At 37.1% G+C, this 17558-nt stretch overlaps 1 protein-coding gene across 1 annotated transcript in view; it reads right to left on the reverse strand.

The window, feature by feature from the left end:
• The window catches only part of ITGA8 (integrin subunit alpha 8), a gene marked incomplete at both ends in the record, with an annotated part of 110809 nt that overhangs the window by 30674 nt on the left and 62577 nt on the right, over positions 1-17558 (reverse strand). The window contains 4 exons of the mRNA XM_080610454.1: positions 2698-2856; positions 4726-4831; positions 9911-9991; positions 13022-13101. Of these exons, the coding sequence (XP_080466580.1) occupies positions 2698-2856; positions 4726-4831; positions 9911-9991; positions 13022-13101 (426 nt within the window). The remainder of the gene's footprint in view (positions 1-2697; positions 2857-4725; positions 4832-9910; positions 9992-13021; positions 13102-17558) is intronic.

The following is a 17558-nucleotide window of genomic DNA, read 5'->3' on the forward strand; positions in this document are numbered from 1 at the left end:
TTATTTGGGAATTTGAGCCAGCCATCCTGCTGTTTATACAAAACCTGAAGGAAGTTGTCTCTGTATCCTCTTCCCATCTGAAGCAATAGATAAGCATGACTTTGAAACCTGATTTGTGTATTCATGCTGTTCAGTCCTTTGAAAAACTACAGATAAGGATGTTTAAATTCTTGCAATAATGATTGTGCATCTACAGCCATATTCTACTAAGACAGATGGAGCAATATTTCATTATTACAGGAAGATTTCTCACAAGCCTCATAAGAATTGAGTCTTGTTTATGTAACAGATGCAATCATTGACAAGGAGGAGAAGGAAGAGCAAATTAAAAAAATAAAGCAATAATAACCATCAAAAATACATTGTCTGAAGATGTCATTAAGAATTGTGGCACTATTCTACCTAGGAGCTCTGCCCTCTTGACAGTAATGCTCTCATCTCAGCTTCTTAATTGAAACTTAAAACAGAGCACAGTGACTAGGGAGGGATGAAATCCTTTTCATGTACTTGCAACACGATCTGCTTTAATAATGTATTTTGTAAACATCAATTTTTCTGTATTCTTGTAAGTATATATTGCGGTTCTGTTTCTTGCAGCTCCTGTGGTTGTGAGCAATCCCCTTCACTCGAAAGATGTCTCCACTTTCATCCACTGTACTAAACTCAAACCTCTCTCGGTATGCAAAAGATGTATGGTACTTTCAGCATTTGGAACACAGCTCTCTCCACAAGATGTTTAACAGGCTACTGGTTAAACTTGAGAAGTGTTGTTTACTCCAGAAGTGTCTGGAATCAGTTATGCTTAATAAATTGGATACCTTGTTTTTGATGAAATAATACGTAGAGCTGTGTTTTGCTAAATCATCTGACTTGGAGCCAAACCAAGTTCTTTTGGGGGGATCTGCCATCACAAACATAGATCTTAAAACAGGCTTGTAGACACTGCTGTATCAACACTTTAACTGAGGAGGCTGCTACTAGGCTTCCCCTTGTTACTCTTTCCTCCAAGCTCTGAGATCTTCAGCTCTGCTACAAAATAACCATGTCCATGGAAGGGGAAGCAACTTGGACAGTGAACAATACCTACGAATAACACTTATGAAAAAATAGGCAGAAGAATTTTCTCTTTTTTGCTGGTATGATTAAAATAATTACACAATCATTTCCAAGTAGAAAAACCAAAACCCTGTCATGTTGCTGACAAAGTTGTAACAATTATGAGTTAATACTAATTAAGCCGTAGAACATTTGTAGACTATATGAATGCCTTTATCAAGTGGCAATACATGAAAACTTCCATTTCTAGAGTATATGCAGAATGCAGAATTCAAGTTGATAGCTTCACTTCATAGGATATTGAAAGTATGTTCTTTGAAAAATTAAAATCATTAACACTTTAAGACAGGTAAAAAATACATAGGCTTCTAAAATTACTCCCATTCTACAGATTATACTGTCTCATACAATGCTGAACTTAAACATAATATAAAATATCACATATGATATTAAAACCTATGGGGAGCCCACAGGGAAGCTCAGGGCTGGAGCATTTGTCCTGCAGGGAGAGGATAAGGGACCAGTGCTCGTTCAGCCCAGAGGTGAGAATGCTTTGAGTGGACTGAAGCTGTCGAAGGGAGAAGGTGGTCACAAAAATGAAGCCAGGTTTTTCACAGAGGTGCCTGGTGCTATGATGACAGGCAATGAGATAATTGGAAAAAATAGAAGTTCAGACTGAATGTTGGGAAAAACCGTTTCCCTGTAAGGGCACTCAAGAAGCATCAAAATTTGCCCAGAGAGGTTTTGCAGTCTCTATTCTTGTTTTTTTTTAAAGACCAGACTGGATAAAGCCCTGAAGAATCTAGTCTAATCTTACAGCTGATCCTCCTTGAGTAGGATGTTGGATCAGAGTACTCCTAAGGTCCCTTCAAACCTGAATTAGCCTGTGATACTGTAAAAAACAAATCACTATACAAACTATTTGTATCACCATGTAAATCATGTGTATTGGAATAAAAACCTAAAATTGTGTTACATCCTTTAAGAATACTGCTACAAAACCTGGTGTCTGTCTGTTGTCTATTAAATAAACAGCTCCAAGAAGTTAATGTCCTTCAATTTAATGATATGACATTATTGGGCTATAAAGGATTTTCCCCACTGCTAACAGGTTCAGATGTAAGACCTTTTGATAAACAAACCACTGATAGGCTGTATCAGACTCAACTGAAAAGCTTGTGCATCCCTTGACAACAAAGGTTTATGTCACCTTTGGGAGATCATCCACTGAGTACCTGATATGCAGATGACTTTCTGAATTAACGTACTCTTTAGGACACAAGAATTCTTAGGATCTCATGAGAGCTGAAATATTTTGTGTCAGCTATTCAAAGCCATACTATAAATGACCCTCAAGAAAAACCCTTCAAATTTCCATTAAAAAAATTATCTTGTATCTGTCATACTGAATTGAAATACAAGTTTCTCCTGATAAGAAGGGAACAGAAACCAAATGCATACTGTGCAACACATCTGCCAAACTAGAAACATTATAGACTATCTATACCTTGCTTCCTACCCAGTTAAAATGGTCTCAGGGTAACTGAAAAAATCCACAAAAGCTTCATCCTATTGTGAACTGTAGGCAGAAAAAAAATCAAGCAAAGTGAAGACAGGGATGGAAATAAGAGGCTGACTTACCTTTATTTGCATTGTATTAATAGGAGAGCTGGTTTGACAGTGCAATGGTCCGTGTGTTTGAATATGAAGAATATAAAGAAGAAATTCTTCTCGACTGGACACAGGCCAACCGACATGGAGAACTGTATTGTTGATGGCACTTGGTCCTATATTGTGCAGCTGCCAAAAAAATATCATCAGTAATTTCCAAGGCAGTAAACAACAACAAAAAATACAGCAACCACTACTTAGACATTTTCAAATTCCTAGTGTTCACAGCCTTGAAGTACTTTGGGAAAGATGTATAGATTATTAATACAATTTTATTGATGGACAATCTGCAGCAACAGGGGAAAAGGACCTCTCTACGTTTGTTACAAAGTCAGTGGCAAATCTAGGAGAACAACCTTTTCTGTCTGAGTCTGTGTTCAAGAAATCCATCACCCTTCTCACTTTTTTCTACATATGAGAAAGCTGAAATTACCTAAAAAGGTATAAAACCCCCAAATCAAAATATACTAGCAAAATACACTATACAAATATATATACAATGAACCTTAACAGAACGTACTTCAAAATAGCTGAAACTTCAGGACATGAAAGAATCGCATTTCAGGGTGCAGGAATAGAAGATATAGCAGAGCTTAAACTAATTTTTGTGGTTAAGAAAGAACTCTATTTTCAACACTTCTCGGTTCAAATTTCACCAAAAGAAAATAAGGAAGTAGTTTTCCTAAAGTAACATCCCCAGACATTATTCTTTTCTGGGAAAACGAATAAAGATAGAAATAACAGAAATTAAAAAATCTGGGCTACTAAAAAAGTTTTATTAGATCAGTTTACAATTTGAAAATATCTGATGGCCACAGGAAATTTGGATATGTGTTAACACTGGGCATGAGAGCTAAAGAAGCAGAGCACCATGAAGCTTTACTCAAAATTTACAGAGATGTTGAGAACCTCCTTTTTTTGAATATGTATAATTTTGGTGACTGATAAGCTTTACTTAGAACTGAATAAACCCCACTTGCAATCCTACATCTTCTCCAGTAAAGGGTTTTTGGGTGGGTGTTTGGCCTTTTTTATGCTTTGCTGATATCAATAAACCATGAAAGTGGTTTAATCACTGTAACGGATCACTGTAACTATTTTAAGGCATTTTTTTAAATACATTTGAAGTCACATATGTAGTTCCACAAACAGCCCAAATGCTTGAGACACGAAGTTTTGTTAGAGAATTTTCAGTTTAGAGAATTATGTTAAGAGGAGGAATTCACAAATAATATTTTGTATTTTACAGTCTAATTCATTACAGTCTTGTATTAGTCACGCAAGTTGTAATCTTAAACTGTTGATTAAGCTCAGTGGCTTATATTTTCTTGAGTGCTAGTTTGTGAATTATAACCATACATGAAGCACTGTTTTACCCCCTATAATAGAAGTCATCCATCAGATTTCAAGGATGGTCTTTTTTCCATGAGGTTTACTCAATGCACCTTTTTCTTAACCTGAATGCTATTCTTTCAAATGAGGAATCAACCACAGAAAAAACCTAACAGTACAAAGTAGAAATGCATATACTTCAAACATTAAGAGTTATTTTCAACTGAGCATTTCCTGAAGAATGACATAACAAGCTACATGTGTGTGTAAAGGTTTTTTTTCAGTTAGCTAAATATTACAGTAAACGTATTTTTTCCTGTGCACAACACTCACAGCTTTTAAGGAGAAACCAGTCAAATAACTGAAAATGTTTGTCGTTGATTACAATGAGCCTTTAAACACTTTTTTTAGTTATTGTCAAACACCCGAAATGTCTACAGATCCCTTAAAGGTCAAAGACAGTCTTCTAGAATAAACTAATACCTCCTTTAGTAACATGAACAGATACTGGGGTTGTGAATTCTCTGATTAAATTTGGTCATGTGCTAAAGTCAGAATGCTTACATTTGTGGCTTTATATAGTTTCAGATAAAGACAATAAACCAAATCCATTAGGATTTAAATGGGAGCAGCATGAGGTCCTACAGCAACAAATATAAATCTTACCTCATAAATGTGTTCTACTAAAGGACCGAGTTCTTCTTCTTTTGTAGGTTCCTCTTTGGGTTCCCAGTTGTGAAGCGGCAAAATAATTGTTGGGGGGTGAGACACTCTGTAACATATAGAACACGTAACTGTTTTCAGTGATCAGCTGTATCACTTTTAGAAAAAAGTCAAGATCATTAGAGAAACCTGAGCCCTTAAGGGCATTTTATTTGGGCATGCTTATTAGAATTAGGTGAGGTGAACAATACAATGCTTCCATAAAGTACTACCCAGTCCTTACAGACTACTGAGGATGTGTGCATTTAGCTTCATACTTCCTCTGATTGATGGTCCTTTCCAGACAAGGGAGTGACTCTTTATTTAAAGAATGCAGTCTATCACACATTTACATCATTCTCACTGATGAGGTATCTGAATATACTATCCACAAAACTAGAGTAATGATACATAATGTATTTTTTCATTTCCATTTAAAGCCTGTATGTGTTTGATGCTATGCATCTTCCTTCCCTGCAGTACATTTTTAGATATTTAACTGCACTGACCGTAAATTCCATATAACCTCTGTTATTATTCCTTTTAAAACCATTTCAAAGTAATCTATCTCATTTTACAAGCAGAAACTCATGTTTCAATAAATTGAATTAAGAACTAGAGCCTGAAATAGTGCTTCAGGCTTCCCATTTGCTTTGCAAACGAAGTAGCAGCTAAGGCATTCCCTGGAAAACTATTGCAACTCACAACACGAAAATCAAACATGAATGAGCAGTGACTTAATATTTGACATCTTTCTTTCTGCCTGCTATTTTATTTTTCCTTTCCTTCTGTGTCTGATCTCAATAAAGGACCAAGTATGTCCTGTTAACATTTCTATTTGAATCACAAGCATTTTCTTTCCCATAAAAACTGAAAGTTCCTTGGAGGGGTCCCATTCAGATGCCAACTTTAACCTTATTCATTTATTGTGAAGTTGGGAAATCAGATCCCAAGAATTTCTTTTAGCATGGTAGGTGAGTTCTGGCACAGACGTCTGCCATCTGCTAGTACTGAAAATAAGTCTTAGTGCTAAAATGGTAAGAATTACCCTTTCCTTACAAGGCTCAACTCTCCAGAATCATTAGCTGAAAGAAAAGCTGTAAAATTTCAATGTTTGTTCTGCCCAAGCTGAAAGTTTGCTGACAGAAAACTTCTTAAAAAAGAATTGCTAATGAGGGTTTTTGTTGTTTTCTTCCCAGCATATAACATTTAACTAAAATAGACTTCTGTCCACCAATATTAATTCACTTTCCCTTGAGTCTCACCAGTGAAAGCACCGCTGCAGATTGCCCCTTGAAGTAAAGAACAGAAGACTGGATGGTTTGGTTGCAAACACTGACGTCTTAAAATATTTCAGGAAGAAACAAACTGTTCTTGCTTCCAGCTTTTATGTCATATGCAATGAATGAAATGTGTTATAGAAATGTTTGTAAAGAATACAGCTTCTCAAAGCAGCAAGAGATCCCACAGAAGAACAACTTAATACAATCCAGCTAAAGTACAACTCTTCGTGAAATTTAGGATATCTTGGAGTATCCTGCTAACTCTAGATACTTCCTCAGACTTCAAAATACCAGCAGTTTGTACTAACAAGTATGCCAGAGGACAAATTTACAAACCAAGCCAAATAATAAAGAAAGTGAAACATATTCATTACAAAGTAATTTCTGATAAGGTACTAAGCCTACTTAGCTTGTTATATTTCACAAAAGGATTTGAATTATTAATTGTTGTTGGAGAACAGGAACTTTCATGTGTTGTCACAAAAGCCAGGACACAGAACCTTAAGCTATTGCAAAAATTTGCAAACCATAAACTGCACATAGACAAAAAGAATCAGGCATGAGGCTTCAAAAGCCAGTGTTTCCTATTACACTGCCTAGGCATTATTTTTCTTATCAACAGAATTACAAAATGCAAAGTGTAAATGTAGACATTCAATTGAAATGATTATAAAGTATATAACAATATTTACTTAAAGTAATTTTCTAGTTATTTAGTTATTTTGATGACCTCTGCTACAGACATGAAAGTAGCAACATCAGGACAAATAAAACAAAAACCTCTCTTTTGACTTTTTATATTGCATGTAACTGAGAATATTGTTATCATTTGAATGATTTTTAGACAAGAATTTTTCCTAGCCTTTTAGGTGACAATAATAAGTCAAACAAGGCCACTGAAAAATAAGATAAAAGGAAGCATATTCTACAGAAAATGCTTATGTGGGTTACGCAAAAAGAATTCTGCCAGCCACAAATCCTCCCAGTCCAAATTACTTCCTGTATCCCCCATTCCTCTAGTACTATTTCAAAAGTGGAAAATAACAACTATAATACTCTTGTATTGTATTAAAAAGGATAAGCAGAATAATCAAATCTTAGTTAACAGAGCAACTGCTCATTGAATGAACTATCTAAAGAGTCACCCTAAATTTCTTTTGAATAGAATACTGAAGAAGACTTCTTCCTTTCTGATAGATGCAGTATTTGCTTGGGACCACTGTGCAAGTATATATGCATGTATACATACACACAATTTGATAACTACTTACTTTTCTTCAGTAAAATGTATGATGTTTCCAGTCTCACTTTGTGCAAATGTGCAGAGCAGTAGGGAAACTAATGCAAGATATTTTCCAGTCCAAATGTGGACACAGTCTCCCTTTTATTTTTATCTAGGAAATTGTGAGCAAATAGTTCCCTTGGAGCTGTATGCTTTAACATCACTGAGTAATTAGCAAAATCTGTCAACAAAGCATTTGGGAATTTTCCTTTGTACATGCATGCTATAGTTAATAAGAAAATTAAAAGACTTAAGAGGAAAGGAACTGGAAGTCATTCAGTTTAATAATGCCTCTGTATTTAATGACCTGTTTCTTAGCACTACAGGCAGCAATTCAAGACACTTTTTCCACTTGTGGGCATGCTGTTTTTAAGAACGTAGGATGTTTTGGTCATTTCATTCATCTATTTACCTATTACAGAACTTTTCATTAAAAACAATACACTGTAGCGCAGAGAGAAAATGATGGAAGCAAAAAGTTTTTCCAAAGTTTGCAAAGAATACAAAAAGTTAGTGAGATTTTTCTATGAAAGTGATGAGCCATCTCACTGAAAGAAAACCCACAACAAATCAAACAACAAAACCAGAATCCACAGCACTGGAAGCAGCCGGTACTGAGAAGTCTTGTGTATGTATCCATAACCATTTCACTGATGCACTGAAACTCCAGGAAGTCCTTAATCTGGGCATCCACACATGGCAACATCTAGCAGTTGCTGGCTCCTAGCATTCTCTCACACAACTGCAGCCCACCAACTAACCCCTATGATTCCTATTTCCTCAGCCTCTATTTCTGTTTCTGCATTATCTTCTCATTCATTTTGTATTTTTCACCTCTTTTCCTATGCAGCTCCTTTCTCTAGATCACCACTAACTATGGAAAATGAAATAATACTCTCATTTCTGTTTGTTAAACGTGATCTCTGTGATCTCCAAAATAACTTGACCCTGTTCACGAGAGGTAGTCAAAGTTTTGTCTTAGAAGTGATAATAATAAATGGGTTTTTATAAATCCATAAGAACATAAATGCATTTTTTTTTACACCAAATGTAGCCCACTGAGGTGCACAATGTAAGAGACATCTACCCCTCTCGCATCAACCAGCCTCATGGCCTGACTGTGGGAGTGAAGCTGTGCCATGTACCCCCCTTCTTCCCTCGCAAAGCTGAGAATGGTTAAGGTCCAGAGCTGTAGTTTGAGAAAAGGAGATGTAGGTAACCTGAGATCCCAGAAAAAAGCATTTTGGGCAATTATTTACTTTAAAAGCACATCCTGCCGACTTCCTCCAGGATGCCAGAATAGAGTCTAGTTCCAAGATTTTACAGGGTAGTCTGAAATCCGTGGAATCACAGAATTATAGAATTGTTTAGGTTGGAAAGGACCTTTAAAATCATTGAGTACAACCATTAACCTAGCACTACCAAGTCCACCACTAAACTGTGTCCCTAAGCGCCAGATCTGCATGTCTTTTAAATACCCCCAGGGACGGTGATTCAACCACCTCCCTGGGCAACCTGTTCCAATGCTTGACAACCCTTTCAGTGAAGAAGTTTTTCTTCCTAATATCCAACCTAAACCTCCCCTAAGGTCCCCCCTGAGCCTCCTTTTCTCCAGGCTAACCAACCCCAGTTCCCTCAGCCACTCCTCATAAGACTTGTGCTCCAGATCCTTCACCAGCTTTTGCTGCCCTTCTCTGGCTTCTCCCAAGCACCTCAATGTCTTTCTCCTAGTGAGGGTCCCAGAACTGAACACAGTATTCAAGGTGCAGCTTCACCAGTGCTCAGTACAGGAGGACGATCACTTCCCAAGTCCTGCTGGCCACACTGTTTCTGATACAAGCCAGGATGCTCTTGGCTTTCTTGGCCACCTGGGCACAAGCTGGCTCATGTTCAGCTGGCAATTATCACCTTATGCATTTTATAGTTTCTGAAACCAAGCTGTATGTGAGAATAGAGATAGAAATCATATCCTGTGCTCGTTTAGTTTTGGCATCCCATGTGTCAGTGGATAGGCACCTGTTTCAGACGGAAATGTAAGAATCCTACAGCAGTAGCTGACTGACCTCTTGTCATAGCTCATTTGTTTTTAATCCTTTCTCCAAACGCCTCACCCTACTCCCTATTACTATATGCCTCGCCATAATGTGTTTCATCCTTCCATGAATAAAAGCAGAAGATTCTGCTTTGGTTTTCAGAATTAAGTGCCTAAGCAGACCTACACATATGAACAGGTATTTTGCATGAGCAACTTCAAGACATAATTTGAATTCTCAGATAAAATGTTGGCTCTGACTGGTGTTGTGACAGTGTGGGGTTCTACAGCATACTGCACTTGCACAGATACTCAGTAAATTGATTGGAGTCCATGCGGGTAATCTAGCCCTACGTAACCTGGCAAATCCTTAGTAGCCCCACAAGTCTAGTAGGGATGACACTCCCTGGGAATTCTGAGAAGTTCTGGATGGATAAGGTATTTGAGATTATAACGTGCCAAAAGATTCACTACATGAGATTATTATATGTGAAAAGATTTAATAAAAAAAATAGTTGCTACTGTTACGAATTGAAATGATTAAATACTTACCCTCTGATCTGTACTTGAGCTGCAGCACTGATGTTGATATGGAGGTTAACTAAATTGCTGGTGGGATTAATCTTGTTAGAACTGTAAACAAGGGTTGAAAAAGGTTAATTAGCAGAACTCTAGAATGTTATAAATACAGCACTGAATATCACAAGGCCTACAATTAGGAAGCAATGCCATTGGACATATTACAGCATTGGCTTGGTATCACCACTTTTCAGCCTTGTAGGACACTGGTATGTCACTTTGATACTATTTGAGCTCATCACATGTTTAATAATCAACTCAAGCTTCCTTTGAAGAATCCTATGCATGAATATGATGTAAATTTATTTAGCTCAGAATATCATGTAAATTCCTTGTTCAACTTGGCTATCTGTATGGATAGGAGTATCTTAATAGCATACAAGAGTGTTTCATGCATGGGAAGAAGGCAGTGTTAGTGAACAAGATAGGCTTTGTTATAAAAAATATTTGATTTTATGACTCTCCAAACTTGTGACTTCTGCATGACAGTCTTTGAAGAAAAAGGAACCAAAATAAACTGTTTACCTTTATTTTCTCTCCTCCCCTATTCAGAGAGTGTTTATAGTCTTAATCCCACTTAACAGCGAAAACAGACCCCTATGTATAAAGCCTAGCGCACTTACTCGTTTTGTTGCCTTATTGCAAATTCTTAAAGGTAGTTTCTCTTACTTCAAAAGGCCATCTCTATGACTATAGCCCATTCCCATAAAGAAAGTTTTCCAGGTTCATATTCATGAAGATAGTGAAAAAAAATAATTGCAGATTTAAAATTTATTTAATTATGGGATTAATGATCCTAAATTTGGAGGGTTTTTTCCAAGCAAGTATGGAAGTACTTCCTTGCTTCATGCAGACCAAGTTTCTGTTGCTGTCACAGTTTACTGTTATCACATCTGGGTAGCATCAGTCAAATGGAAACATACAGAGGAGGCCAGCATTCCCAGCGACTGACTCCTGAGGAGTAAAGGGCAACACTGCTTTGATCCAGGCTTTCTGGTTACAGATTGCTAAAATTAGGAGCAGCTCTAATTTGTCTGTAAATTAATGTAGATTCCCCTCAAATAGAATTTGAACTTTTGATATAATCCTCTATATCCATTGCTTTGAGTACAAAAATACAAAAGTTGCTTTAAGTGTAAAAATGACTCTATCATGAATTCGTTAGAATAAACTGCTCTCCAATTTGTATAATGGTGCTATTTTCCACAGAATTAAAATACAGATTTTGATCATATATATTATGCATTCAAAACTTGTTTGTAGTTTATGGTATTTTGTAGAGAAGAAAATAAATAAAAATAAATAAAAGTGCAGGACTTTAAATGAAAGTGCAGGACATCTCCCTTCTTTAAGGGGCATATAATTGCCTAGCAAAGTCCACATCAGGAAAAGAATCAGATTCCAAGACACTACTCAGCCTCTTGCTTATTTCCTTTAAGGAATGAACTTCAGTCTTGCAAACGAAAATATTTATTTTCCACTTTATGTTTTGAAGCAAACTAAAGGTCTTTCTTTTGAATAACTTGGACCAGGACACAAATTCAGACATCACCTCTGCTTCCCTTTCCTTCCATTTAGGTGATATCCTGTTTCTGCCTTAATGGATTTCTGTTTCCTTTTTCTTTTAAGATTGTTTTACCTGTTCACTAAGGACACAGATGAGCACAAACTGTAGTGCTGCTTGAGAATGAATGTACAAAGCAGTGAGTTTTAACTGCATTGTACATTCTTTATGCAAAAAAGTTCTTTTTTTTTTTTTTTTAAGTAAAAACACTGGTGTATCCTTCAGCATTTTGATACCAGTTTGTGGAAACTGGTCTTTTTTGGTCACTCAACATATTTCCTCCCTTTACGTTTTAATGAGTCACACTCACTGAGAAGCATGAGATGTTGCTATTTCCTGAAGTTCAGACTTACTCCTTAGTACAGCTTTCTCACTTTTTCTACAAAACTGACCTACCCTCCACTCTTATTATCTGGACAGATCTAGCTACCCAAAAATCTCTGAGTGTCTCCAATTTCGTAGTATGAAAAGGGTAGCAACAAGATCCTTCAATACCCATTTAAAACTGTATTGCTTGCATTAATGCCCTGACAGTGAACAGTGGTATGGACATGGGGCTTGAAAGCTATACATCCTATCTTGTATCTCTCTCTGGAGAAGCGCGTACATGATCTCCAGCTCACCAGCCAGACCCCTGGAGAGGTCTGAGGCCTGACCCAGCACCTCATTGTCTTCTGTGGCACTGTTGTGCCCTTTCTGAGTTCCTGCACTTCCCTTCCTTCAAGGGTTACATTATGAAAACATGACTTAAACGTTTTAAGTGTCTCAGTTATTTACCACAGTGAACATGATCAAGGCCCTCATTAAAGGCCAGACATTAGCAATTAAGTCTCTGTGTGGGGGGCAGGAGGGCACATCAGGAACTCCGGTGTGCATTTGTGGAGGACAGATGAAGCAGAAACCTTGCCACATACTGAAGAAGTTTGTTCTTGCTGTTATTCTAGAGCATCCCGTACTGTGCTTTTTTTTTCCCCTGTGGAGGAAGTACTGCTCGCTGTATTCTCCAGCAGTAATATTTCAGTCCAACAAATGTGGAGGAAACTAATGGAAAAACAACAAAGGTTCACCTGAAACCACCAAACTGAAACCATTTTTCTCTCTTCATGCCAGTAAATCTGTTGAGCACATTTTAACTGCTCTCCTTCTATTTTCTGAACTGTTGTGAAGAAGTGGCATGTCTTTTTATTTTCAGAGCATGACATGTTTTTAAATACAGAACTTTGTTACAAGGTGATCACTGTTTGTTAATTCTAAAGTGGAAAGCACAGTGCAAATTTGGCAAATGTGTAGAAGATCCTTGGATCACTGACTAAAATCAGTTAATCTGAATTTTAACAAAATAAAATCCTCAGAATAACTCTAAGACTAAATAAAAAAAGCTAACAAGGTTCCAATTCTACAAAACTTCCTGAAGAAGGCTACCATAGGAAAGCCTGTGACATAACTACTTATACCAAAGTGATCTTATACATTAAACTTCAGATATGTATAAGAATTCAGAATTTGATAAAACATCTAACCTTTTTATTTGCAGCTCAAAACTGATGCTGAAATCTGCATTTTCAAAATGCTGAACGGAAAATCGAATGCCTGTAGAGAACTGAGAAAGAAATAAAACAACAGGTTACTAACAATGGTTGATCTCTCCATATCAAGAAAGCAGTACTGTTCAACATTTCATTTCACAGACCTGTATGTCTGCTGCTTTTTAAAACCAGTATGAAGTAATATTACCTAGTTGTTTTCAGGAAGAAATACCATCCTGCCAGTGTATGTCACCAGATGGAAAATTTGGCTGGACAGAGGAAAGATCAAGAGCAACAGAGAAGCATGCTCCCAAGAACACAGCGGTGGGCCTTTCTTCATCCAGATAGTCTTTGCTTTACTTTGCCAAGTCAAAAGAAAGTAATAGCTGTTTGGCACCTCCCATCCCTGCCTCCATCCGTGCATGCCTTTATCCATGTCTCCAAGGCTTCCTGCTCCTGCTGTTGTCTTTGTAACTGGGACATATGAGCTGCATGTTTTAGGTGTTGCAGGGCTGACTGATGACTTGTTTTTCTTGAGCAGCAGCTCAATAGCTTAGCTTGATTTGGTTTGAGTTTTTCATTGCAGTTCAGTTAAGAGGAATACAACTTCAAAGTATTTGCATGTCAGCTTGTCACCTTTGTAGTCATTACACTTGTAGTCATTACACTTGCAGTGTATGACTACAGAAGGTAGAGGGTAAAACACAGTTCCCAAACCTGAAGGAGATAAGTGCTACCTTGTGTTTATGCAGACCTTGCTTCCTTCCTCTGGTAATTTCCATTTGCCTTGTAAATGGGCACAGAGTAAAGCAAAACAAGTTAATTCATAAGAGAGAATGAACTTGAGGGCTAACTGAAGGAGGAATATACAATAACATGTGGTGGGACCTCTGTAAGCCTCTAGCTGTACCTATTTACAGGCCTGGTATCTAAGTGGCATGGGAGCGGTAGGAGACACCATCTGCCCTCAGCGTTAAATTAATAAAATTGTACTGCAATGCTTAAATTAATATTTTTAACTGCCTCATTTCAACTGCATGTCTTTTAAATCTCTGAATTTTTGTAACGTAAGTTTTGCATTGAAACTGTCAGCAAAGTCTACTGACTGCAATCTTGTACAACTTCTCACTCCCTCCCCTATTGCCTGATGGTAGAATTTCCTGCCAGATAACTTGCATGCTGTGCTTTCATTTCTTTAAAAAGGATGGTTACATATAGTCATATTCTTCATGTGGAGAAACAATCTTCCTGAGAAATTCATCAAAAGGCATTAGGAAATTAGGACATCATTCCTTCATCTCTGCCAGTATCTGACTTGATTATGGGGGAGGGTGGAAGAACAAAAACAAAAAAAAAGAAGAAGAGCTGTCTGCTTGGCACATTTTCCTTAACATACTTGGGTTAGCACTGCCAGCGACAAATCAGGACACAACAATGTAGACTTTTATGTTTGGGACCTACATTCAACATTATTGAAGAGAAGCCATTTTCCTCTGTGGGTGTCATTTCAGATGTTTAATCAATTCTTTTTTCCCAAGCTTTTAATTTTCATTCAGTTCTCCTTCTTTCCTCCCTTGCAGTGGTGCATCACTGAATTTTACTCCATTTCCAGAACAAGACTTAGCTAACGTTTCAATTACTGCTTTCAGTTATCCTATGCTGAAAGCAATACTGTCATCATAAAAGAAATAGCAAATTCAAATCTTTGAATTCTAACAGTTTAAATGGTATAGCTATAGCTAAACTCTCTTTTCAGAAGTTAAACCTTTAAAATTAAAATATAATGTTCATTCAATTAAACAGAAGCTGAATAGCTGACTTGCAATGGATAAGTTGTTTTTTGAGACCACTTTCGGAGATGACTTTAACAACTGTATTGATATTTCATTCACCTTCAAAAATAAAAAGATTTTTTTAATCTCTGAGACAAAAATTTCTAAATATTCAACTTGGCATTTATTCAACTTGGCATTTCTCTCACTGCTTTTACTAATCAGTTTGTATACATTTGTTTCTACTTATAGCAACAACAAAAAAGATTTGATGAACCTAAGATAAAATTTTCCTCTGATAGACCAGACATGAACTGCAGTTTTGATGATCTGTTATATCCCTGAGACTTAATCCCTTATCTAATACCGAAATACACTCCTACTGTACAAGTCTAATAAGCTGCAGATGTTGCCTTTGTATGATGGTATGACTTTGTTAATGTCAAGTGGACCTTGACACTGCTACTAATAGTGGGGCAAAGATGTCCACATGCCCTTGCTGAAAACACACTGAGGCCAAAGGAGTTGAATTTGCTTGAGCTTGTAACTTAGCTATCACTCAACCTCCTTATTTTAGTAGGCCAATCATTTTATCAGAATAGTTTAATTTTATTTAAAATTTTCCAAGTGAAGCTAGTTTAATTAAAATTGCATTATTTTCCACATCAGTAGCATCATGTAGCTTAGAAATACATGTAATTTCTGCTTTAGGGATAAGCTTTAATCTGTTATTATGTGTGACAGTATCTAGGAGTACATTGGGAAACAGAGGGCTAGCTTTTTTTGAAGTGTCTTTCATATGCATTGCAGATTAAATCTCTGTGCTCTTGAAGAATCACTTCGGTACATACCAAGAAATAGGCAAGACCTTACAAGTCTCCCAGTCTTCTAAACTTATTTCTATCCATTTCAATTAATTTTCAAATTGCTCTACCAGCATTTGTGATAAACTTACATCTCACTTTCTATGGCTGCTGCACAGGCATTAGGAAGTTTGTCAGTCTGGTCCATTTCATTGTCATAAATAAGCACTTCGAGCACTCTTTGCCAGTGAAATGGTATCCGATATTTAGTTTGCATTCTGGGCTATATGGTATTGTGATTTACCTTCCCAAAGTCAGAGACACACCAATTTTGATGTCAATAACCCTTTTTGAAGATGTGTAGAGCCAGACAACTCTGTAGCCTGCTGCAGTAATATCCCATGGGTTATATCACAAAATCCTGACACAACACTCAGAAGTTGATCTTAAGGAGTTCAAGAATTCTAGGATTTCAGGGTGCTGAAAAGTCATTAGAGTGACTCAATAGTTAAGAGTTTTAGGAATGTTTGATTGTGACCTAACCCTCCCTTCCCACTCCCTCACAACTTCCACAAAGAGTCCCTTTCTGAACAAGTATTTTGAGAATAACTGATCTCCTGCCAGAGCAGAATTGTTTTGCAAAACTGGAAGTGGATCAGAGCAACCTTTCGTGATTTATGCGACTAGTACAAAGGGCTGGTATTTCACTTTTGGAAGTACATTTGCCATCATAAATGCATTTGGACTGAAAAAGCTCAAGTCCTCTCACCTTTACTAAGCTTCCAGGAGAGCTCTTTTCAAAGGTAAAGTTAGGCTTTAAGCTTTCACTCACTATACTCAAGCACTTTTGCCAATTGGCTTTGTAATGCTCTATCTTTGTATGCCTTTATTTTAAGCACTGGATTCTTTTGTATATAAGACAGAATATCCTTCAACATGTTATGAACCCTGCTGTTTTATTATGCTTCTTCTGTTTGTCTTTATGAAATATTTTGCCTAGGAATATTTGGTAACAGTGCATTTATGGCAGCCATAGAGCTCATCCTGAAAAAAACCAGGATTAGTTATGCGGTGAGACTTCATAAGGAGACAGATGAGAGTAGTACTGCTTTAGTGGCCATCAAATAGCATTCCTGAAGTCATCACACTGCCAGCATTTTGGGTCAAGGATGATGTAGAAACAGGGCTTTGGATTCAAACGGAGGAGTGTGAAAGGCTGTAGTCTAATACTGCCACATTCAGACCTTTCCTTTGCTTATGTTTATGACAATATGCACACTGGTAAGATATGCTCCTAGCCTGGTATACAATGTCAGTGTCTTTTGTGGTCAGTCTTCCTTTTCTTTTCTAAACCCATGTGTTTCTATGCTGTCCTTCCCCCCTGCCACTGCATTCTGACCATCCACAAGATTCTTGTCCACTTCAGTCTGTATCCTGAGAGTTTGCTACTGCTATGAGACTAACCAGGAAACCACTAAGCAGATAATCCAGATCTGGTTTTCTGGTACAAGAAATTATTTGACTTGACTTGGAATATATCTAATGCTTCAGCCTATCATTGCCTCCCATAATCTCATTATGAAAACTCCATTCCTCAGAAAGGTTTTCAACTACTCTTACTTTTTAGGAGTTTCATTTAGTAGAATAAACCAAGATCTACAAAACCTTTTTGCTCTCTTCTCTATGTCCTTCCTAGAAAATGTTTATAGTACCAGCTTCAGACTTCTAGTTCACAGTAGTTAAGTAGAGAACAATCCTCACCAGGCAGGTTCCTGCTCCCAGTAGGTCCATCGCTTGGAGTTAATTTTTCAGTGGTTTCCAGCTTCTTATAATACTAAAGAGTCTCTCTGGGACTGCTCATGACCATGAAAGCAGACTGTATGAGACACCTCGTCTCACATTCATTTTCAAAAGCTCCATGACTGATCTGAAGTTAACCCTATGACCCAAACAAGT

The sequence above is a fragment of the Psittacula echo genome (assembly GCF_963264785.1).
Source record: "Psittacula echo genome assembly, chromosome: 2".
NCBI classification, from domain to species: domain Eukaryota; kingdom Metazoa; phylum Chordata; class Aves; order Psittaciformes; family Psittacidae; genus Psittacula; species Psittacula echo.